We start from the raw sequence: 23,800 nt of genomic DNA on the forward strand, positions 1-23,800 counted from the left end.
CAGGGTATTGTTATTAAAGATGTGTTTCAAATGAGTGATGCCTTTAGTGGACCATGTGTGGAGATTTAAATGCTTATTACTGCTTAGAATGTCCGGATTGTTCCATATAGGGGTGAAATTTGAGGGTGCAAAAGTGATGTTAGTGATTTTGTGGAATTTCCACCAGGCTGTCAGAGTTTCTGCTATTGTTACCATTTTGAAACAAGGATGGCGTTTGACTGATTGGCTGATAAATGGTAGGTCTGAAATCTGGATGTCCTTACATACTGTCTGTTCTATGTCTAACCATGTGTTGTCTGAGTGAGTTGGGTGGATCCATTTAAGAATGTATTGAAGTTGGTTTGCTAGTGAGTAGTGAGAAAAATTTGGAGCTTCAAGTCCTCCTTGTTTTTTTGTTTGTTGTAAAGTGGCCAGTTTTATTCTTGGCATCTTATTTTTCCAGTAAAATTTTGTAATGAGTGAGTCAAGAGATTTGAACCAGGAGTGGGTGGGTTGAGATGGAATCATTGTGAATAGGTAATTTATTTTAGGAAGAATTGTCATTTTAACTGTTGCTATTCTGCCCATGAGTGACAGTGGTAGTTTCATCCAGCGGAGGAGGTCGTCGGTTATTGTTTTAAGTAGTGGAGTGAAGTTGAGTGTGAACAGCTCTGACAGCCTGGAGGAAATATGTATTCCCAAATAAGTGATGACACCAGTACAAAAAGGGATAGGTGGTGTGTGGCCTGCCCCATCCCAACTGTTACTGTTTAATGGAAGGATGGATGATTTGTTCCAGTAAATTGAGTAGTTAGAGATTTTGGAGAATGTTTCTATAATTTTAATAGTTTCCTGTAACGATGAATATGGCTTTTGGAGGAAGAGCAATATATCATCGGCATAAAGACTGATTTTGTGATGGGTATTGAGTGTTTGGATTCCTTTTATGATGGTATTCTGACGAATGGCAGCAGCTAGCGGTTCAATGAAAATGATGAAAAGTGAGGGAGAGAGTGGGCATCCTTGCCTTGTCCCCCTGTGCAGTGTGAAGCTGTGAGAGGTGTGTCCATTGGTGATGACGGTGGCTGTAGGTGCAGTGTATAGAATTTTGACCCAGTTAATAAATGACTCCCCAAAACCAAATCTTTTTAATGCACTTAAGAGAAATGTCCAATTTACTTTATCGAATGCTTTTTCTGCATCTAAAGAGGCGATGATGGTTCGGGCTTGTTGTAATGAGTAGTTGATTAAATTAAACAGTCTGCGTGTGTTAGTAAACAGTCTGCGTGTGTTTCTTAGCTACTTTTAATAGTCATATATGACTGAATGAAGGATTTTATATTGATTTTGCAAACACAGGAATGAAGAATAATACCACTTCCAAGAAGTTGGGGAATACAGAACTTTACATTCAGTCGTTTGGAAAAATACAAATACACACTCAGAAGATCCACGCATGGAAAACTGAGCCACTGGGGAAAGACCAAAGGCCTCAGTCAGGGTTCTGACCGAGATGATGGACAATAACAAGATCAAGTGTTATAAAACCCTGAAGATCGAGCAGGAGGAAAAAGTGGGAAACATCAAGATCAACTTAATAAATACGGAGGTTTCTGTTGATCAAGAACAAATAATATTGGAGATATGCAGCTGCCGAAAACATTTGCGCAGAACCCCTGCATAATCCATCAGAAGAATGTTACCATCAAAGAGTGGGCTGAATTGATCCATGCGTGGACAACTCAGCCACTCAACAAAGCCCTTTGCGGGGCAACAGGCTCGGTCAGGGATCTGACCGAGATTATGGATAACAACAAGATCAAGTTTGATGAAACCCTGAAGATCGAGCAGGAGGAAAAGGTGGGAAACACCAAGGTTAGTTTTATAAATACGGAGGCTTCCGTTGATCAAGAAACATTTTTTATTTGAGATATGCAGCTGCTGGAGGCAGAACCCCTGCATCATCCATCATGAGAACGTTACAACCAGAGAAGACACTCAGAAGATCCATGCATGGAAAACTGAGCCACTCAGAAAAGCCCTTTGCGGGGCAAAAAGCCTCGGTCAGGACTCTGACCGAGATGATAGCTAACAACAAAATCAAGTTTGATAACACGGTTGGAAAATAATCGTCTGTGACTAAAGAAAAGACTTCCCTCTGAGCGGAGCTCCACACGGCCAGGTCAACAACAAAGACCAGCTGGAGACCATAGCTTCTCTGAATGAGACAGCGAATCAGGTGCCGCTTGACCTAAAGGCTGAGGAACACAACAAGGTCCAGTTGGAGCAGGACACCTCCTCCTTCAGGCCACAGAGATCCTCCTTCAGGCCACAGAGATCCTCCAGCAGCTACAGATCTCCAACCGCCCGCGGAGAAGAAAATGGTACCAACTAGTAACTAGTTAACTAGTTCTCCTGTTGATGTGAGATGGGACCTCTGAGCATTTAGTACCGATGTAAAAAGCCACTAAAACTCACACGAGTAAACGCAGCATGAGGCGCTGAGAGGATTCAAACTTTTATTTATTTATTTAGTTTATTTATTTTAATTTTATTACATTTTAAAATTTCTTTATTTATTTTGCAAACACAGGAATAACGAATAATACCACCGGCAAGAAGTTGGGGTATACAGAACTTTACATTCAGTCGTTTGGAAATAAATACAAACACACAATTAGGAAGGAGGGGGGGGGAACTATAACCCACAAGCCTCACAAATAAAAACAGCACTGGTAATGGTACTCCTGGTTTACTGGGATGGGGTTCGATTCCCTGAAGTGTCCTGCTATTTTTTTGGCATAAACATGGTATAACATTTTCATTGTCACCGTTTCTGAAAATAGTGTTCAACGCTTCCGACTCCAGAGCGTTAAGAACAGCACGCACGGATGACTTATTCCGTGCCACAGGCTGGATTTGCATTACATAATGCCACTCGAGTCCCATTATAATCCCGGAGCAGGCGGCTGTCCTCACCCTGTATGTGTGTGTGTGTGTGTGTGTGTGTGTGTGTGTGTAGCATTGTTCATTCATTGTTTTAGCAGACGGACACAGAGAATTTAGGAAATTTAATTACCTTTACATTTTTAATAGGCGACATAGCAAATCACAATATTCAGCCTCGACATAAATAAACTCTGACGGTCACACGTCTCTCTCTGAATCACACAGTCAGGGGACGCATTGTTGCCTCTCAAGCTCAAACACTGAACATTCCTTGAACCGATTGCGTCACCGAGCAGAGGCTGATGAGCAAACCAAAAAGCGTGACATCACCTCATTGTGGTGTGTGACTCGGCCCCTGCATTACATCGCTCCTTCTCCCTCGAGGCCGACAGCCTCATTTCGCCGCATCGCACCCGAATCTACATTTCCTTCTTCTCCTCCTCCTCCCTCTATCTCCTGACTCGGTCGTCTGGGTCGGCGTCGCTCTCCTCTGCGCCTCTCGCTTTGACGGCGTGGACGGCGTAGTTGATGGCGGTGCTGCGAGTCCAGCTCCAGGCTCCCGATGCCGGGTTGTAGAGCATCCCTCGGACCGACTGCACCGAGAAACCGTCTGAGGGACGGGGAGAGCGGCGGTTAGTGGCTCGCGTACCGACGTTCAGCGAGACATTTGCAGTCGATAAAAAGACGTCGGTGTCGTTCGTGGACCAACATGTGCGGTTCCAAAAACAGATGTTGCTCAATCGTGCTGGTTGTTAACACTCTTCCCCCCCCCCCCCTACTCACTGGACTCCAGGAGGCGCTCCAGTTCCACAGGACTGATGAACTTCTCCCAGTCGTGCGTCCCGCTGGGAACGATGCGCAGCAGCTGCTCGGCGACAACAATACCCAGAGCGTACGACAGGTTGCTTTTATTAATAGTGGTGATGAAGAGGGAGCCGCCCGGCTGCAAGGGGAACAAAAATGTAATTTAATTAATAAGGAGCAATTTGAGTTAATGGAGTATGAAATCTTTACAGTTGTTTCTGGTAATGTCGCTTCAGACATCTTGTACATTGACATCACATCTCTGCAAGTGAGCCACCGCTGCACCCTGAGTCATACGAGTGTTTAGACAGTCGACTGTGGGTCAGTGGTCAGGGGGGGGGGGGAATAGAAAGTGAGTGAGTGCAGTAAAATGAATCCAAACAAAAGAAGTCATGCTAATGCGTCCCTGCATAGGTGCCCTGAAGCAAGATACAGTCTAAAGCTACTTTTTAAAAAGAAAGAAAGAAAAGGAGAGAGAGAGAGAAAACAGGAATAAACTGGAGTTATAGAAAATACACAAGTTATGTGCTCAGACTGTATTTACCATGTGGAGACAGAAATCATCACTCGTTGTCAAATAATTCCACTAATTTCTCAAATACGATGTGAAATGGGCAAACTAGCGAGGATAATGATGTAGAAAGTACTGTGTGAACGACAACGTGGCCAGTGTCCAAACTTAGAGTTTAAAGTGAACGACTCATTTATGAAACAAATGTGTTTCACTAAAGAATGAATGGAAATAGATCCGTATGCTCCTCAACGAACATGCTCAGTGAGGCAGCGAGCTGACCGGTGTAGAGTCCATCGCGTTGGGCTCCTCTCCGCTGGTTTAATGGACTCATCCTGCAGGCAGCTGCACGTGTGCTATTAATAACTATTAATAAAACCTCCCGGTACGATCACTGTTAGAAGTTATCATTTTTACATCGAAATAAAAAGTCCAAGATTCAAAGAGCTTCACTTCCTCTCGGGAATCATCTGGAAATGAAGCGACCAGATGCAGCAGCACCGAGTGAAGGTCAGCCTTCGTGTGTTCGCTGCCCCTCACCGATCACGGAGGTTGGTCACGTGATCTCGGTGTCGATGTTCAGCTCTCGCTGCAGCTCGTCAAGTACACGTAGAAGCTCACGCTGACCCAGAGAGAGGCAACAGATGTAAACATAGCAAACAAAACAAAATCACCATCTGCACACTCGTGTACGCTCAGATGAACACACAGAAATATCTGACATGAGGCAACAGCTGGAGGAACACACAAACACACACACACACAGACACACACTCACACAGATACACACACACACAGACACACACTCCCGGGACACACCTTCAGCACGTGGTTGCAGCAGGAGGCGAAGGTTTCCAGGTCGGCCAGATGCTCCACCACCTCGGAGGCCACAATGGCGTCGTACTGGCCCACACCCTCCTCCTCTTCCTCCTCCTCCTCCTCCTCTCCTCCCTCCCTCTCCGCCGAGAGCTCCTCCAGAGTGCAGGCCCGGTAGCAGACCCGGTCCCGCAGGTCCGGGTCCCGGGCCGAATGCAGCCGGGCCGTACCGATGCTGTCTCCGACCGGATCGATACCCAACACGTCGGCCCCCAGGCGGCCGAGGGGCTAGTGGAGGAGGGAGAAGACGGAGAGAAGTCACAACGCAGTCCGCTGGACGCCCAGTTGAAGTGAGCAGTGTCATGATTATATTATTATCATATTATTATTATTATCAGTCATCACATTAACTGTCCTTTATGTAACTTTATGTAACCTAGGATGAAACAAGGGTCTTACAATTGGAGAAAATATGTCTATTGTTTTTTTTTTTACCACATGGATTGTGCTGCCTCTGAGTATACGATTACAGAAATTCATAAAATATGTTGCAACGTGCTTCCAGAGGCTTTATTTTCCTCCACTAAAGTCTTTCCAGTAATACAAACCCACATGTATAGGATGCATACAGATGTTTTAGGTTTAGCTGTTGTTTCTTCTGAAGATGTGTCCAGGTATCCAGAATGCTTTGCATCAAAGAGGAACATCTGATCATGTGACTACGACTAAAAAAGGCTATAAATGTAGATGACAAACAAATGGTGTCCAATTAAGTGATATTTTTAAGTGAATATTTGGTGGTGGCTGCATTTCAGGAAGAAAACAATACATAGCATTTAAAAAGATTATTAAAGTTAATTCATGGCATGAACTTGAATAAAGAAAATTTGTGTTTTATAATGTAAAAAACGCCTTTTAGAGCAGGTAAAGTACACATCAGGCGCGTGTGGATGTGAACTCCAGCGCCCTCTTCTGGACAGAAGGGGGAACACAGGCCCGTGTGGGGTTCTGCACTCGCCCAGGGGCCGATCAATCTCCTCCCACAGCTCATCCCCTCTGATGGGAAGAGTTGTAGTGACAAGACACCCAGAGACGCGACAACAACCGCAATCCCATCAGACACGCGTTGTGTTCTTCTCTGTGTGTGTTTGTCTGGACTCGACAGCCTGCGTGACGGAGACACGGACGCACAGGACCTGATTTTGTCTCCTCAGATCACACACTGCAGCCGGTCGGTCCTCGGCTCAAATAAACAGGCAGAGACGGACGCCCCCGTCCCGCTAACAAACAGATAAACAAGTGTAAACGACCGTCTGTCGGCTCCGCCGCACCGAGACCGGTCAAGCCAAAAGGGAGGCGGCGCGAAGCCGACGTCTAAATGGTGTTTTGGGCCGCCGGTATTTATGTGAAAGGACTGGCTCTAGAACGCCGAGAGCACAACCTGCCGTCTGAGAAGGAAAGGCTTCATCTCGACAAACAGTTTGTGCCCGACACAAAGACGTTTGCGTCGGCGTTGTCTTTGTGCTGCAACCAAACACACACACACACACACACACACTTACCTCTGTGAGCAGGCCTCCTCCGCAGCCCACGTCCAGGACCCGGAGGCCTCCGAGGGGTTTCCCAGGGCGACGGGGCCCGTGCACGTTCAGCAGGTTGTCCCTGGACAGGTGGACGAGAAGTTCAGCTTTCAAATACTCAGGGTGCGTCACCAAAAGGCCCCAAAAAAACAGACTGCAGAGATTTTGCACATCAAGAATGAGTGAATGAGTTTAGGCATGCATACGAAATGCATTATTTACACCTGTTTGCATTGGCGCCAGGTCAAAAGGTCAAAGGGCAAGAGAGACGGTGTCTGCGTGGCAGCGTGCGTTCAGCCGACGTGACGGAGAAGGAGGTGGAGGCTGGAGCACATTCTGCTTACACCATCCGCTGTCAAAAACCATCTCCATATCCCCGTGAGCCGCCGTCAGTGTCGGCCAGCTAACGACCGCAGATATCCCCCGGCTACACATTCACCCCCCCCTCATCGCTCCTGTGTTACTTCCTCCCCCCCGCCTCCCTCCCACCTCCCCGCCTCCCTTACACGCTGTCGGCCTCAGGCGTTCCACACACACACACACACACACACACACACACGTGCATGGCAGGCCAAGATCTGGCGATGCATCGTCCTCATTAAATATCTGCTGGGGCACGAGAGCATTTGTGCGATGGAGGAAGGATTATAGATAATCCACCTAACCGGCTCCCAGCCTCACCGGCGGGGGGGCCAACGCTACCGAGCCGCAGTCTGAGGGGGAATGTGGAGTCATCTAAACATCATCAACCATTTTTAGGGACTATTGTTGTTGCGATGAAATCTAAATGACTGACTTCTGAACATGTTTGAATGCAGCGTTTGTTTGTTCTGGCATCAACCCGGGGAGAAGCAGTGAAAAGAAAATGGCTAATTTCAACAAAGATAAAAAAGTAAAATATGAATAAATGCCCCCCCCCTCCTGATTTCTGTCAAAAACCCTCTCTGTCTGTTGCAAAAGAGTCTTTTGTGGTTTAATATGACTGTAACTGTATTTTAGACGACTAAACAGATAAGTGACTCAGATATATTCAGGTCTATATTCACAGTTCATGATATATTAAGGTCTATATTCACAGTTCATATCCGATAAATAAAACAAACGTTTACATTATTCATGGTGAGATTGCCAGAGTCTAAAAAAGGTACAGCAGCAACAGTAGTAGTGGTCCCCCCCCCCCCCCCTGAGGGACAGACTTATATCGGGGGCAAATCAGGCAGTCAGATGTACACTGGCACTGGGTCTGTCATGCTGTCACCACAAACACACATCACCACCACCAGGGGGGGGGGGGCCATGCCAGCACCTCCTCCGGGTCATGTTTTGCCACAGTTCCTTGATGCCTCTGCCAATCAAACAGCCACGAAGACGGGACTGCTTGGCATTTGAGAAAATACGACTTTCGAGATGCACACACAACACACAACACACACACACACACACCGTATGAAAGGCACCCGCAGGTCATTCATTGCATGAAGAGCTGCGAATTCTCCTCCTTCATCCCACCACTTGCCGGCCAGAGACTGGAACCTCCTCAGCTCGTCGGGGTCCACTGTGGGTTGGGAGGCAGACCGAGCCCTGGGCACGGCAACACATACAAATCATAAAAAACGACAGTGTTTATACCTGAACCACGGCACTGAACACAGGGAACAAACCGCGGCCGATGGCGGTACCGAGGCTGATTCTTTTATGATGCCGACATCTTCCGGCTCGATTAGTCAATTGGGAGATAACAAAATAATAATAACTGACCATTTCTAACCATTTATTTATCAAGTAATCAATCGAGCAGGTAGGGTATTTGCTGGTTGTAGCTTTCTCAGGATGAGGGTTTTATTCTTTTCACATCACTGACTCATAAATAAAGAGGTATTGGTCTGTTGTCTGGGTTATAAGAAAAACATCTGAGGCTATGCTGGGCTCTGCTGATCAATTGACTGGTTGATCGATAATCAAGCAAATGCCTCTTTTACCCACAGTAAGATAAATCATATAGCCTCGAACACGATGTTTTCATTTGTTATTAAACAGCTCAACGCTCAGCCCACGTGATTGTATTCGACCTTTGTCTTCTTGAACACACTTTGGGGAACTGTGATTCATAACAATTTCTAAGGAGATGAAAATGTGAGCCGCCCTCCAACTACAGAAGCCACCGAACCAACCCGGTGGCAGCAGCGCCGCCCGTGAGGCCGCCGCCGTACCTGGAGTGACAGGTGACGACGTGCCGCCGGGTGTCCGGACAGCCGCGCTCCTGCAGCCACAGTGCCCGCTGTTCGCCCCCCGCAGTCCGGCTGAAGGCGCTCCGCGCCGCCGCGGTCGTCTTGAGGCTCAGCAGCCCCGACACGAGGCGGCTCGACTTGTTCCCGAACATGCTCGAGCTGACCGGCACCGCAGACACCGAGAAGTTTGCTACTACAGGTCGAACAACAGTGCGCGCGTATTTTCCGCTCGGGCAGAAACAACTTACACTTTGGTTCCTACCGGCCACTTTTCCCAACGGGGAAACAAGTCTTTGAACACTGGAGGAAATGTTGCATTTAGCAATTTACTTGTGTAATATATTCCTGCTATTTAAGGTTTATGTCATGTTACAATTATTAACGCTAAGCCTGCTTTCAGAATATTTAATATGCTGCATGATTAACTCGGACATCCATGAGCATTCTTTGACAATTCACAACATCCTTAATAATAATAATAATAATACATTACATTTCTATAGCGCTTTTCAAAATACTCAGACGCTTAATCATCATTTTCTTCATATATATATATATATATATATGATGCACACAAAAAAAGTGTACCATATATGAATTGGTACAAAGGTCAGCGGCAAACTGCCAGAGGATAAATACAAAATTTAGGCTGGTATGTCTGCAGGTGTCAAACATTTAGATTACATTTTGTTAAACAAAACGATTCTGTAGTTTATTTTTATTTATTTATCAACAAATGTGTATTTGTTTTATGATTTAATTTCCAAGTATATTTATAAAATAAACAATCAATAAAAACTGGAGAAATTGAGGTGTTATAAAACTTTTGACCAGTAGTATATATACAGGACTGTCTCAGAAAATTAGAATATTGTGATAAAGTTCTTTATTTTCTGTAATGCAATTTAAAAAACAAAAATGTCATGCATTCTGGATTCATTACAAATCAACTGAAATATTGCAAGCCTTTTATTCTTTTAATATTGCTGATTATGGCTTACAGCTTAAGAAAACTCAAATATCCTATCTCTAAATATTAGAATATCATGAAAAAGTATACTAGTAGGGTATTAAACAAATCACTTGAATCGTCTAATTAACTCGAAACACCTGCAAGGGTTTCCTGAGCCTTGAAAAACACTCAGCTTGGTTCAGTAAACTAAATCACAAGTATGGGGAAGACTGCTGTCCAGAGGACCATCATTGACACCCTCCATCAGGAGGGTAAGACACAAAAAGAGAGGCGCAAAATCCAAGTTGCTTGAAATCCAGTGTGAAGTTCCCACAGTCAGTGATGGTTTGGGGAGCCATGTCAGCTGCTGGTGTTGGTCCACTGTGTTTCATCAAGTCCAGAGTAAATGCAGCTGTGTACCAAGAGATTTTAGAGCACTACATGCTTCCGTCTGCTGAAAAGCTCTATGGAGATGAGGATTTCATTTTCCAGCATGATTTGGCACCTGCCCACAGTGCCAAAACCACCAGTAACTGGTGTACTGACCATGGCATTACTGTCCTCGATTGGCCTGCCAATTCCCCTGACCTGAACCCCATAGAGAATTTGTGGGGTATTATGAAGAAGAAGCTGAAAGACACCAGACCCAACAATGCAAATGAGCTAAAGGCCGCTATTGAAGCATCCTGGGCATCCATAAACCCTCAGCAATGCCACAGGCTGATTGCCTCCATGCCACGCCGCATTGATGCAGTAATCCGTGCAAAAGGATTCCCAACCAAGTACTGAGTGCATTAATGGACATTTTCAAATGTTTGATTTTGTTTTGCTGTTATAAATCTTTTTTTTAACTTGGTCTGAGGAAATATTCTAATTTTATGAGATAGGATTTTAGAGTTTTCTTAAGCTGTAAGCCATAATCAGCAATATTAAAAGAATAAAAGGCTTGCAATATTTCAGTTGATTTGTAATGAATCCAGAATGCATGACATTTTTGTTTTTTTAATTGCATTACAGAAAATAAAGAACTTTATCACAATATTCTAATTTTCTGAGACAGTCCTGTATATCAGGCATGAAAACGGGTCAGGGGTGAAAAAGGTGAGAAGGATAGGCGCGCGGACGTTGTATAATAATCTGTAGGTCCTCCATTCTGACACCAAGTCAGTGATCGGGCCCTATAATAATAGTAATATTGTGTATAATATGGTTATTCATGAACCAACTTCCTTTTTTTTTGGCGTGAACAAGTCTTCAAGTCTTGTGCTCTGCTGAGCCACGAGTCTGTTCCTCGAGTCGGTTCTGCCTCTACCTGGTTGTCACGATCTTCTATACCATACCTGCCATAAATATCATGATACAATACCATAAAAACAGTATACCATAAATAAGACACTGGTATATTTATATATAATAGTAATAAATAAAATATCTGTAGGCCTATGGTTCACTTTTTACCAACTTTTTCAACACTTAACAAATGGCAGTAAAATTAGTATTAGCCTACAATATATTAATGAAACTACATGGAGCCATCATAGCATTGATTATACACTATGAAGCCGTTAGTCTGTATCTGACCAGATGATACAGAGTTCATCAGGATGAGCAGCTGTAGAGTTACAGAACTTTACAGACTGAACTTAAACATTTCACTTCTGGCATCTTTTTTTATTTTTATTTTTAAAGCCGAAAATTCCGCCACTTGTGTGCGCAGACAGCTTGACACGGAGCAGCGCGTGCGCTCTGATCCCGCGCTCTTTTAATGAAGTATCGATACTAAAAATATGCTAAATCACATCGCTCTTAACGTACGGGTACTTTGTTAGTATCGCTACACCGTGCAGCGTGACAGCAGCAGATGTAGCGGACTAACATTCAAGCTAACCTAAACCACCAAACGCTGAAGACATCTTGACGCTGATTGGCCGAGACGTGACACGTCCCATCAAAGATGTTTTATTGCGAAGAGCACCACTCCACATTTTCTCCGTGTCCCACTCCAATCTCATAAACGCCGACCGGCCAATTGACCCCCACCCCCCCTACCCCAAAACAAAAACTCTTCGGTTCTACACGATTCACGTAAGTCACCTATTTTGGTTTCAAAACGGCGAATTTCGCCGAAAGGTGAGGGATTCTCATGCCTGAATATTAGAAGATGAGGATGAACCCCAACAAAAAGGTATTTGCCAACCATTAATAAAGCCATGACTCACAACCTGTAGTTAATGTATAATGCGTGCCTTATTAATAAGTTGTACAAAGATGTATATCTATTTATAAATCCACACGTCATATTTTCCAGCACAGCTGAAATAAGACAAACATTATATAACTTTAGGTCTGTGACATACATACAATATAATAAAGTATAAAAATATATGGTGGCAATTCAGATATATTTTAGATATGTACGGTTTTAGATTTGACGTTCTCAAATCTTAATGTATTTCAATTTGAACCCTGTTACTCAGCATTTATATCATAAACACTTAATAACTGTTTATTAAACACATTATTTATAATGTAGTTGTAACAAATTATAAGTAAACTGTTTATTTAATACAACTTAAACTCCCTGCAGTATAAAGCATCCATAATTGGAAAATAATCAATACATAGTTATCATATATGCCTTCAAAATACATTTATAAACCATATTAAACCTGCCTGTAAATGTACATAAACAGTTATTAAATGCTTTATAACGGTCATGATTTATTCACATATGATTACAACTTTTATGTTTTTTGTTTTTAAGCATTTCTACATGTTTCATAGTCATATATGTGTAACTGTTTACAACTTCCAAAACATGAAGTGTTATTAAACCATTAAGTAATTTACAATAAACTCCTAAATGCTAAACTGTTATTAATTTGTGAGCACCAGAATACAGATGGCTGGCTGTTTTTTTGTAATTTGTTTTTAATTGGTCGGATAATGTTTTCCTTTCATTGGTGGCATGAAAAGCACCTTGTGTGTAATAACAACGCCATGTTTCAGACAGTAGGTTCTGTATGTGATCGGGCCGACCTCTGACCTCCGCCCGCCCTTCCCTCCCTCCCATTGTCTGTTCTGTGGAATAAATACAATTGGACGGTAACTCAACGCGTGTACGTGTGATTTTACTTCTTTTCACTCAAATATATCAAGGAATGCTGGATTGAGACCTCCAGTGGCATCACATTTGAGATATATTTACATTTTTATTGACTAATAGGTAAGTTTATACGGATGTATAAAACAGATTCCCCACGAAGAATCATACGGCATGACAAAGCATTCAAAATAGAGATGCTCCGATCAGGTTTTTTGGTGCCGATCACTGAAATCAGTATCTGCCGATCCAATAATACCGATCACCGATCACTGTCGATTGAAGCATTCTATTTATGTGTAGCATTATTTATGAAATGAATTCTTCTCAACAACATTGGTTATGTATTTTAAGTATTTAGAATTAAAATACATTAAATACACATTTAAATTTAGTACATTAAAATTGTTTGATTGCCAGTGTCAGGGATTTCAGATATGTATGGAACACATCTGCATCAGTCATTTCCTGGAACTCTTGTGGAAATCTATATACAGGACTTCAAATAATCAGAAATGTGCTTTTTTTAACATACAAAAGTCTGACCTTTATTTTTTATAAACTCTTCCTTGGTACAGTAACATTTTAATTTTAGCATAATTTAAATCTCAGAAACGATCTATAAAGATACTAAATCAGTTAATTGTTTACTTTTATTTCTTAGTGTATGATTTGTCGACATCTTATTTTGAAAAACGGATGTTTTTTCACGTGGTTCTTTCCGCTAACTTTGGAAAACCGAATGTTGTGTCACGTGAATCCTTCCGTTAACTTTATCAAAACCCTCGCGCGCTCCCGATCAAATGCATGTCCTGTGAACATCAGTCTATCGGGGCACAGAAATTATTTGTCGGCTGAGTTGACCACGGAGATCCGAGTGTCGGCTGAGCTGACCGCATTTCGGCGGGAAAGGGACGCCGCTCGGTCAGTGATATGATCCCCTCTGCTCTCTGTCGGCCCTCTCCGGGCTCATTTTCTCCGTTGCTATGCGCCGCCATTGAAACGTCTCCGATAGTTCTCGCAGATTCTATGTCATCTGATCGGCCAAGTTCGATCGGCCGTTTTGAGAACGCCGATCGAAACCGATATGGGGAATATCGGCCGATATGGATCGGCGCCGATCAGATCGGAGCATCCCTAATATATATATATATATTATAATTGTTCATCACGGCAACAGTTTCATTGCAAGTCAAACGGACAAACTTCCTCTTCACTCCTTTGAAACTTTCACTTTCATTTATGTGGTTTCGCCATATTTGGTCAAACTTAAGAAAAAATTTAATATATATATTTTTTAAATAAAATAAAAAAAATGCAATTACATACCAGTTGGTGGCGCTAAAGCACCAAACAGTTGTTTGCCAACCGCCATTAAAGAAGAAGAAGGAACAAAAATTGCATAGAATCTGTTGTCATGGAGATAGAACCCATCAGCATTGCCTTTCATGCTCAACATAATATAGTGACATCATTCTGCCTGTGCTGCCTTTGATCTGTGACATCACTGAAGTGTATAAGTAGGAGAGAACCGTTTCAGTTTCTTTGAGAGTTAGAGGAGAAGCACAGCGCACCCAGAGAGAAGTAAGCCGCACACAGAGAGAAGCAAACCACAAAGAGAGAAGCAAACCGCACAATACGATCAGATTGATAGCTATGGAGGACATGCATCAACAAACAACGATCACCGGAGAAATGCAGCTGCCGGAGGCTTTCGCAGAACTGCATAATCCGTGATGATAAGGTTAACATCAGCGAGGACGCTCAGAAGATCCAGGCCTGGAGATCTGAGCCACTCGAGAAAGACCTTTGCGGGGCAAAGGCCTCGGTCAGGGCTCTGACCGAGTTGATGGATAAGAACAAGACCACGTTGGATCAAACCCTGAAGATCGGGCAGGAGGAAAAGGTTGGAAACATCGGGACGGTTGTTACCAAAGAAGAGTTGGCTGAGGTGATCCAGGCCTGGAGAACAAAGCCACTCAGGAAAGACCTTTGCAGGGCAAAGGCCTCGGTCAGGGCTCTGACCGAGATGGATAACAACGGGATCAAGATGGATAACACCCTGAATATCGAGGAAAAGTTTGAAAACATCAGGATCAACTTGATAAATACGGCAGGTTCGGTTTATCAAGAAGACCACCTGATTGGAGAAATGCAGCTGCCGGAGGGCTTCGCGCAGAACTGCATAATCCATGATCAGAAAGTTAACATCAGCGAGGACGCTCAGAAGATCCAGGCCTGGAGATCTGAGACACTCGAGAAAGACCTTTGCGGGGCAAAGGCCTCGGTCCCCGTTCAGACCGAGTTGATGGAGAACAACAAGATCACGTTTGATAAAATTCTGAACCTCGAGCGGTTAGAAATAAAACGGCTTACTGTTGAAAATGAAAAATTGAGAAAAACACCAGCCCTGAAGAACACCAGCGACCAGGAGACTCTCAACATTTATCATCAGAAAACAGAAAAGCTGAAGAAAGACCTTTGGAAGTGGAAGCAGAGAGTTACGGCTGTGAATGATGAAAAGACTTCCCTTCAAAGTGAGCTCCACACAGCCCAGGTTAACATCAAAGACCTGCTGGAGACCAACGCTTCTCTCAAGGAGACAGTGAACCGGATGCCTCTCGATCTAAAGGCACCGGACAACACCCAGGTGGTGTTGGAGGAGGAGAACACTGCCCTCAAAACACAGCTGAAAGAAGCCAAGGTCAAACACCGTAAATATGCAAGGACCATCGCATATATGACCGAGGATTCTTCTGTTCAGCTCATGAGGTACAGGCTGCGGCCCAGGACCTGGAGAAGGAGAGGAACAACCTCCGCCAAGATCTCCACGCGGCCCAGGTTAACATCAAAGAACACCTGGAGACCATTGCTTCTCTCAAGGAGACAGTGAACCGGATGCCTCTCGGTCTAAAGGCAACGGACAACACCCAGGTGGTGTTGGAGGAGAAGAACACCTTCCTCAAAACTGAGCTCCACACAGCCAAGGATAACATCCAAGATCAGCTGGAGACCATTGCTTCTTTCAATTCGGCTTTGACCCGGGTGCCTCTCGGTCGAAAGGCACCGGCCAACACCCAGGTGGTGTTGGAGGAGGAGAACACCTTCCTCAAAACTGAGTTGAAAGAAGCCAATCTCCAGCACAGAAGATATGCCAAGATCATCGCTGATATGACTCAGCAGTCTACTGATTGGATCCTGGAGGTACAGGATGCGACAAAGGACCTGGAGAATGAGAGGATCACCCTCCGAAGAGATCTCCACGCAGCCCAAGTTAACATCAAAGACCTGCTGGCGACCAACGCTTCTCTCGATGTGGCAGTTAACCGGGTGCCTCTCGATCAAAAGGCACCGGACAACACCCAGGTGGTGTTGGAGGAGAAGAACACCTTCCTCAAAACTGAGCTCCACACAGCCCAGCTCAAGATCAAAGACCTGCTGGAGACCAACACTTCTCTCAATGTGGCAGTTAACTGGATGGCTCTCGATGTAAAGGCACCGGACAACACCCAGGTGGTGTTGGAGGAGAAGACTTCCCTCCAAAGTGAGCTCCACACGGCCCAACACCAGATCAAAGAGCAGCAGGATGAAGCCAACGCACTGGCTGAATCCCTTTGCAGGTGGAAGCAGAGAGTTACTGCTGTGACTCAAGAAAAGACTTCCCTCCAAACTGCGCTCCACACAGCCCAACACAAGATCAAAGACCAGCTGGCGTTGGAGAAGCAGAAGACTTCCCTCCAAAGTGAGCTCCACACGGCCCAGCTCAAGATCAAAGAGCAGCAGGATGAAGCCAACTCACTGGCTGAATCCCTTTGCAGTTGGAAGCAGATAGTTACTGCTGTGACTCAAGAAAAGACTTCCCTGGAAAGAGAGCTCCACACAGCCCAACACCAGATCAAAGCCCAGCTGGCGTTGGAGGAGCAGAACACTTCCCTCCAAAGTGAGCTCCACACAGCCCAACACCAGCTCAAAGCCCAGCTGGCGTTGGAGGAGCAGAACACTTCCCTCCAAAGTGAGCTCCACACGGCCCAGCTCAAGATCAAAGAGCAGCAGGATGAAGCCAACGCACTGGCTGAATCCCTTTGCAGGTGGAAGCAGAGAGTTACTGGTGTGACTCAAGAAAAGACTTCCCTGGAAAGAGAGCTCCACACAGCCCAACACCAGATCAAAGCCCAGCTGGCGTTGGAGGAGCAGAACACTTCCCTCCAAAGTGAGCTCCACACGGCCCAGCTCAAGATCAAAGAGCAGCTGGAGTCCATAGCTGCTCTGAATGAGAAGGTACAACAACATCCGCTCAATCAAGAGGCAGCCAAGGACCAGGAGACTCTCAAAATCTACCAGCAGAAAACAGAGAAGCTCAAGAAAGACCTGTGGAAGTGGAAGCAGAGAGTTGCTTCCCTTCAAGGTGAGCTCCACGGGGCCCAGGTCAACAACAAAGAGCTGCTGGAGACCATAGCAGCTCTTAGTGAGATGGTGAAACAACATCCGCTCAACTTAGAGGCCGCAGAAAGCACCAATCTGGTGTTGGAGGAGGAGAAGGACTCCCTCCAAGCAGAGCTGAAAAGAGCCGAGGTCCAAAACCAGATCTATGAAAGGACCATCTCTGATATGACTGAAGAACACCATGTGTTGATCCTTGAAACACAGGTAGCAGCCCATGACCTGGAGAGCGGCAGGAACTCCCTCCAAAAAGATCTCCAGACAGCCGAGGCCAACAACAACGACCAGCTGGAGGCCATAGCAGCTCTGACTCAGACGATGAATCAGAAGCTACTGGAGCTAGAGGGAGCACGCCTGGACCTGGACCAGAAGACCGCTACCATCGAGGAACAGAACATCATGTTTGAAGATATCAGACGAGAGAAGGAGGCTGAGGAAAACAACAAGCTCCCGTTGGAGCAGGAGGATACCTCCCTTCTTCAGGCCACAGAGATCCTCCAGCAGCCCGAGATCTCCAACCGCCCGCGGGGGAAAAAATGGTACCAAAAGATGAACCCATTCCACAAACATCAACGAAAGACAAAAGGCTAGAGACAACAGGAGCCACAAGAGACACAAGAGACAACAAGAGACACAAGAGACAACAAGAGACACAAGAGACAATAAGAGACAGTAAGAGACAACAAGAGACACAAGAGACAACAAGAGACACAGGCCACAATAATGGACAAAAGAGAGAAGACACAAGCGACAATAGAACTATGTTGCTGCATGTCTTGGCTAGGTTGCCCTTAAAAACAAAGGGGCTCACCTGGTTAATAAGGCGTCTGAAGGCGTCTCCGGCAGACGAATGCTGGCCTATCAACGTCTTCTCTCCTTCTCTGGCTCTATCTCTGCAGCCAGAAGATCATTTAACAGAACCAAAATTCAATCTTTCTCACCACAAACAACTCTTTATCCTTTCCAGCCTCCTAGACCACCACTGCAGGGTGGGGAAGGAGGAGATGTCCTCCTTCAAGGGATCTCCTTCCACACTTCTACCGAGCCACTTTGGAAAGAGGAAAGAGAGGGAGATGAAGAAGAAGTTAATGGAAGTGTAGTGAGAGAAGATGTCTCTCTCGGCGGTAACGAGGAAGACAGCGGCAGAGACGATGGAGAATCAGCTGCAGATGAAGAAGCAGAGTTGGGAAAGCCGATCAGCGTTATGAAAAAGTGGCGCTGGAAACAGTGGTCCAAATCGGATCTTTAAAAGTTTTATATGATTTAGGATCTCTTTAAACCAACTGTTATGTGTCGGTGGGAGAACGTGTTTCCACTTCAAAAGTACGAGGTGTCTAGCTAACGGTGTCGTGAAGGCCAGGAGGCGTCGCCCTGCCGATGGCAGGTTGTGTGGGTGTGTAAGCGAGTCAAGTGAAACCGCGAAAAGCCATAAAAGCTCAAGCGGGTAAACTCAGGCAAGTAAACGCAGCATACGGCGCTGAGAGGATTCAGAGTTAATGTGAGATGGGATCGTTGAGAATTTAGTACCGATGTCAAAGAAAAGACTTTACGGTGTTTAAAGTCATACGCGGGTAAAGCCATGGAGATAAGCCGCTAAAACTCTCAGGAGTAAACGCAGCTTAAGGCGCTAAGAGGATTCAAACTTTTTTTTTTTTTTTATTCTTTTATTTTTTTTTAAATTTACTTTATGATTTTGTATTGATTTTTGCAAACACAGGAATGAAGAATAATACCACTTCCAAGAAGTTGGGGTATACAGAACGGTGTATACAGAACATTCAGGCGTTTGGAAAAATACAGATACAAAGTCATGAAGGAGGGATGGGGGGCTTTAATCAGTGTTGTCACGGATGCCAATATATAGGAGACAACTATTTCAGTTTCTTCGAGCATTATTGAGTATTTCGGCACAACACACATAGAGAACCAAAGCGCACAGAGAACCAAAGCGCACAGAGAACCAAAGTGCACTCAGACAAGATCAACTTGTTAGCTACAGAAGACATGTATCAACAAACAACAGTCATTGGAGAAATGCAGCCTTTCGCGTAGAAACCCTGCATCATCCATCAAGAGAACGTTACCACCAGTGACGACGCTCAGAAGACCCACGCACGGAGAACTGAGCCACTGGAGAAAGCCCTTTGCGGGGCTAAAGGTCTCGGTCAGAGCTACGACCGAGACGATGGATGAGATCAAGATTTATAAAACCCTGAAGATCGAGGGAGAAACATCAAGATCGAATTGATAAATACGGAGGCTTCCGTTGATCAAGAAAAGTCATACTGGAGGTATGCAGCTGCCCAAATCATTTGAGCAGAACCCCTGCATAATCAACCAGAAGGTTGTTACCATCAAAGAGTGGGCTGAATTGATCCATGCGTGGACGTGGACAACTCAGCCACTCAACAAGCCCTTTGCGGGGCAACAGGCTCGGTCAGGGATCTGACCGAGATTATGGATAACAACAAGATCAAATTTGATGAAACCCTGAAGATCGATCCGCAGGAAAAGGTGGAAAACACCAAGATTCGTTTTATAAATACGGAGCATTCCGTTGATCAAGAAAAACATTTAATCCGAGAAATGCAGCTTTTTGCGTAGAAACCCTGTATCATCCATCATAGGAACGTTACAACCAGTGAAGACGCTCAGAAGACCCACGCATGGAGAACTGAGCCACTGGAGAAAGCCCTTTGCGGGGCTAAAGGTCTCGGTCAGAGCTACGACCGAGATGGTGGCTAACAACAAGATCAAGTTTGAGAACACTTTGAATCTCGAGCGATTGGAAAATAATCGTCTGTGACTAAAGAAAAGACTTCCCTCCAAACGGAGCTCCACACGGACAGGTCAACAACAAAGACCAGCTGGAGACATAACAGCTCTGAACGAGACGGTGAAACAAAGGCCGCTCGACCTCAAGGCCGCTCGACCCCAAGGCCGCTCGACCTCAAGGCCGCTCGACCTCAAGGCCGAGGATTCTGAGAGGATTCAAACTTGTATTTCTTTTTGTTTTGTTTTTTTAATTTTTTATTTACTTTATGATTTTGTATTGATTTTTGCAAACACAGGAATGAAGAATACCACTTCCAAGAAGTTGGGGTATACAGAACGGTGTATACAGAACATTCAGGTGTTTGGAAAAATACAGATACAAAGTCATGAAGGAGGGATGGGTGTGGGGGGGGGGGGCTTTAATCAGTGTTGTCACGGATGCCAATATATAGGAGACAACTATTTCAGTTTCTTCGAGCATTATTGAGTATTTCGGCACAACACACAGAGAACCAAAGTGCACAGAGAACCAAAGCGCACAGAGAAACAAAGTGCACTCAGACAAGATCAACTTGTTAGCTCCAGAATACATGTATCAACAAACAACAGTCATTGGAGAAATGCAGCCTTTCGCATAGAAACCCTGCATCATCCATCAAGAGAACGTTACCACCAGTGAAGACGCTCAGAAGACCCACGCACGGAGAACTGAGCCACTGGAGAAAGCCCTTTGCGGGGCTAAAGGTCTCGGTCAGAGCTACGACCGAGACGATGGATGAGATCAAGTTTTATAAAACCCTGAAGATCGAGGGAGAAACATCAAGATCGAATTGATAAATACGGAGGCTTCCGTTGATCAAGAAAAGTCATACTGGAGGTATGCAGCTGCCCAAATCATTTGAGCAGAACCCCTGCATAATCAACCAGAAGGTTGTTACCATCAAAGAGTGGGCTGAATTGATCCATGCGTGGACGTGGACAACTCAGCCACTCAACAAGCCCTTTGCGGGGCAACAGGCTCGGTCAGGGATCTGACCGAGATTATGGATAACAACAAGATCAAGTTTGATGAAACCCTGAAGATCGATCCGCAGGAAAAGGTGGAAAACACCAAGATTCGTTTTATAAATACGGAGCATTCCGTTGATCAAGAAAAACATTTAATCCGAGAAATGCAGCTTTCAACGTAGAAACCCTGCATCATCCATCATAGGAACGTTACAACCAGTGAAGACGCTCAGAAGACCCACGCATGGAGAACTGAGCCGCTGGAGAAAGCCCTTTGCGGGGCTAAAGGTCTCGGTCAGAGCTACGACCGAGATGGTGGCTAACAACAAGATCAAGTTTGAGAACACTTTGAATCTCGAGCGATTGGAAAATAATCGTCTGTGACTAAAGAAAAGACTTCCGTCCAAACGGAGCTCCACACGGACAGGTCAACAACAAAGACCAGCTGGAGACATAACAGCTCTGAACAAGACGGTGAAACAAAGGCCGCTCGACCTCAAGGCCGAGGATTCTGAGAGGATTCAAACTTTTATTTCTTTTTGTTGTTGTTTTGTTTTGTTTTATTTTGTTTTATATACTTTATGATTTTGTATTGATTTTGAAAACACAGGAATGAAGAATAATACCACTTCCAAGAAGTTAGGGTATTCAGAACGGTGTATACAGAACATTCAGTCGTTTGGAAAAATACAGATACAAAGTCATGAAGGAGGAATGGGGGGGGGGGCCTCCAAAAGAAAAATGGCACTGGTAATGGTACTCCTGGTTTACTGGGATGGGGTTCGATACCCTGAAGTGTCGGTAATCGGCTCACTGTTGAGAATGAGAAACTGAGATCTGCCTTGAAGAACACCAACGACCAGGAGACTCTCAACTTTTATCAACAGAAAACCGAGAAGATCTATTTATTTAATTAATTCATTTAATTAATTTAATTTATTATATTTATATCTCCTCCGTGAATCGCCACCTTAACGTGGTGGAGGAGTTTGAGAGGCTCAGTGATCCCGGGAGCTATGTTGTCCGGGGGTCTCCCAAGGCAAACAGGTCTCGGGTGAGAGTCCAGACTAAGAGCGGTTCAAAAACCCTGATGAATATCAGCACACGAGCTTCAGCTACCTCGCCCGGACAAGGGAAACCGGGGCACCCTCCCGGAGCCAGACCCAGGAGGGGAGCTCGTCGGCGAGCATCTGGTGGCCGGGCTTTCGCCTATTCATTTAATTTAATTCATTTATTTAATTTATTATATTTATTTTACTTATTTAATTAATTTATTATATTAATTTATTTACTTTACTTTTTTAAAATTATTTTATTTATTTATTCATTTCATTTAATATATTTATTTATTTTACTTATTTATTTTAGTTTTATCCTAGTTAACTAGAAATTAAAATAACCTATATATATATATACAAGTTTATATATATATATCACACATATATATACACATATATAAATATATATATACATACATATATACATACATATATATACACATACATATATATATATACATATATATATATATATATATCTATATATATATATATATACACACACATATATATACACATATATATATACACTTATATATATATACACATATATATAAATATACATATATATAAATATATGTATATACATACACATATATACAGGACTGTCTCAGAAAATTAGAATATTGTGATAAAGTTCTTTATTTTCTGTAATGCAATTAAAAAAACAAAAATGTCATGCATTCTGGATTCATTACAAATCAACTGAAATATTGCAAGCCTTTTATTCTTTTAATATTGCTGATTATGGCTTACAGCTTAAGAAAACTCTAAAATCCTATCTCATAAAATTTTAATATTTCCTCAGACCAAGTAAAAAAAAAGATTTATAACAGCTGAGTGTTTGTCAAGGCTCAGGAAACCCTTGCAGGTGTTTCGAGTTAATTAGACAATTCAAGTGATTTGTTTAATACCCTACTAGTATACTTTTTCATGATATTCTAATATTTAGAGATAGGATATTTGAGTTTTCTTAAGCTGTAAGCCATAATCAGCAATATTAAAAGAATAAAAGGCTTGCAATATTTCAGTTGATTTGTAATGAATCCAGAATGCATGACATTTTTGTTTTTTTAATTGCATTACAGAAAATAAAGAACTTCATCACAATATTCTAATTTTCTGAGACAGTCCTGTATATATATACACGTATATATATACACACACACATATATATACATACATATATATACATACACACATATATATACATATATATACACGTCATACATATATATACATACACACATATACATATATATACATACACACACATATATATATACATATAGATTTTAGGGTGTAGAGTCTAGGTTTTAGGGTGTAGAATGGAGGGTTTAGGTTTTCAGGTGTATAATGTAGGTTTTAGGGTCTAGATTGTAGGTTTTAGGGTGTAGGGTCTAGGTTTTAGGGTGTAGAATGGATGTTTTAGGTTTTCAGGTGTATAATGTAGGTTTTAGGGTGTAGAGTCTAGGTTTTAGGGTGTAGGGTCTAGGTTTTAGGCGTAGGGTCTAGGTTTTAGGGTGTAGGGTCGAGGTTTTAGGGTGTATAATGTAGGTTTTAGGGTGTAGGGTCTAGATTTTAGGGTGTAGAATGG

The 23,800-nt window shown here is 43.7% G+C and overlaps 2 protein-coding genes across 3 annotated transcripts; one reads left to right on the forward strand and one right to left on the reverse strand.

Annotated features, from left to right (window-relative positions):
* Positions 1 to 3,035: 3,035 nt before the first annotated feature.
* coq3 (coenzyme Q3 methyltransferase) lies at positions 3,036 to 9,083 on the reverse strand. 2 transcript variants are annotated; one of them, XM_056405858.1, is made up of 6 exons: positions 8,850 to 9,083; positions 8,083 to 8,220; positions 6,622 to 6,721; positions 5,063 to 5,347; positions 3,712 to 3,833; positions 3,036 to 3,538 (listed from the first exon to the last, which is right to left on the reverse strand). In XM_056405858.1, exons 1-6 carry the CDS (start codon positions 9,017 to 9,019, stop codon positions 3,289 to 3,291), a joined length of 1,065 nt encoding a protein of 354 aa, XP_056261833.1. In that variant the 5' UTR covers positions 9,020 to 9,083; the 3' UTR covers positions 3,036 to 3,288. The 2 variants fall into 2 exon arrangements, with proteins under 2 accessions (XP_056261833.1, XP_056261834.1); XM_056405859.1 differs by having other exon boundaries at positions 3,292 to 3,538; positions 3,712 to 3,871; positions 8,850 to 9,079.
* Positions 9,084 to 14,771: 5,688 nt separating this feature from the next.
* Positions 14,772 to 17,953, forward strand: LOC130213297 (uncharacterized protein MG328 homolog). Its single transcript, XM_056444786.1, has 5 exons — positions 14,772 to 15,422; positions 15,555 to 15,636; positions 15,687 to 15,856; positions 15,986 to 16,288; positions 16,493 to 17,953. Exons 1-5 carry the CDS (start codon positions 14,772 to 14,774, stop codon positions 17,951 to 17,953), a joined length of 2,667 nt encoding a protein of 888 aa, XP_056300761.1.
* The last annotated feature ends 5,847 nt before the right edge of the window (positions 17,954 to 23,800 follow it).

Source organism: Pseudoliparis swirei, chromosome 22 (genome assembly GCF_029220125.1).
Source record: "Pseudoliparis swirei isolate HS2019 ecotype Mariana Trench chromosome 22, NWPU_hadal_v1, whole genome shotgun sequence".
Lineage (NCBI taxonomy): Eukaryota > Metazoa > Chordata > Actinopteri > Perciformes > Liparidae > Pseudoliparis > Pseudoliparis swirei.

Bases quoted from the DNA above. Each gene is read 5' to 3' on its own strand.
- coq3 (XM_056405858.1), bottom strand. From the start codon at position 9,019: ATGTTCGGGAACAAGTCGAGCCGCCTCGTGTCGGGGCTGCTGAGCCTC. The intron at 5,348-6,621 runs GTAAGTGTGTGT...CTCCTCCACTAG, and splicing joins GAGGAGGCCTGCTCACAGAG to CCCCTCGGCCGCCTGGGGGC. The intron at 3,539-3,711 runs GTGAGTAGGGGG...CCCGTCCCTCAG, and splicing joins GGAGCGCCTCCTGGAGTCCA to ACGGTTTCTCGGTGCAGTCG.
- LOC130213297 (XM_056444786.1), top strand. From the start codon at position 14,772: ATGGATAAGAACAAGACCACGTTGGATCAAACCCTGAAGATCGGGCAG. The intron at 15,857-15,985 runs GTGGTGTTGGAG...CTCGGTCGAAAG, and splicing joins AGGCAACGGACAACACCCAG to GCACCGGCCAACACCCAGGT. The intron at 16,289-16,492 runs GTGGTGTTGGAG...GCCCAACACCAG, and splicing joins AGGCACCGGACAACACCCAG to ATCAAAGAGCAGCAGGATGA.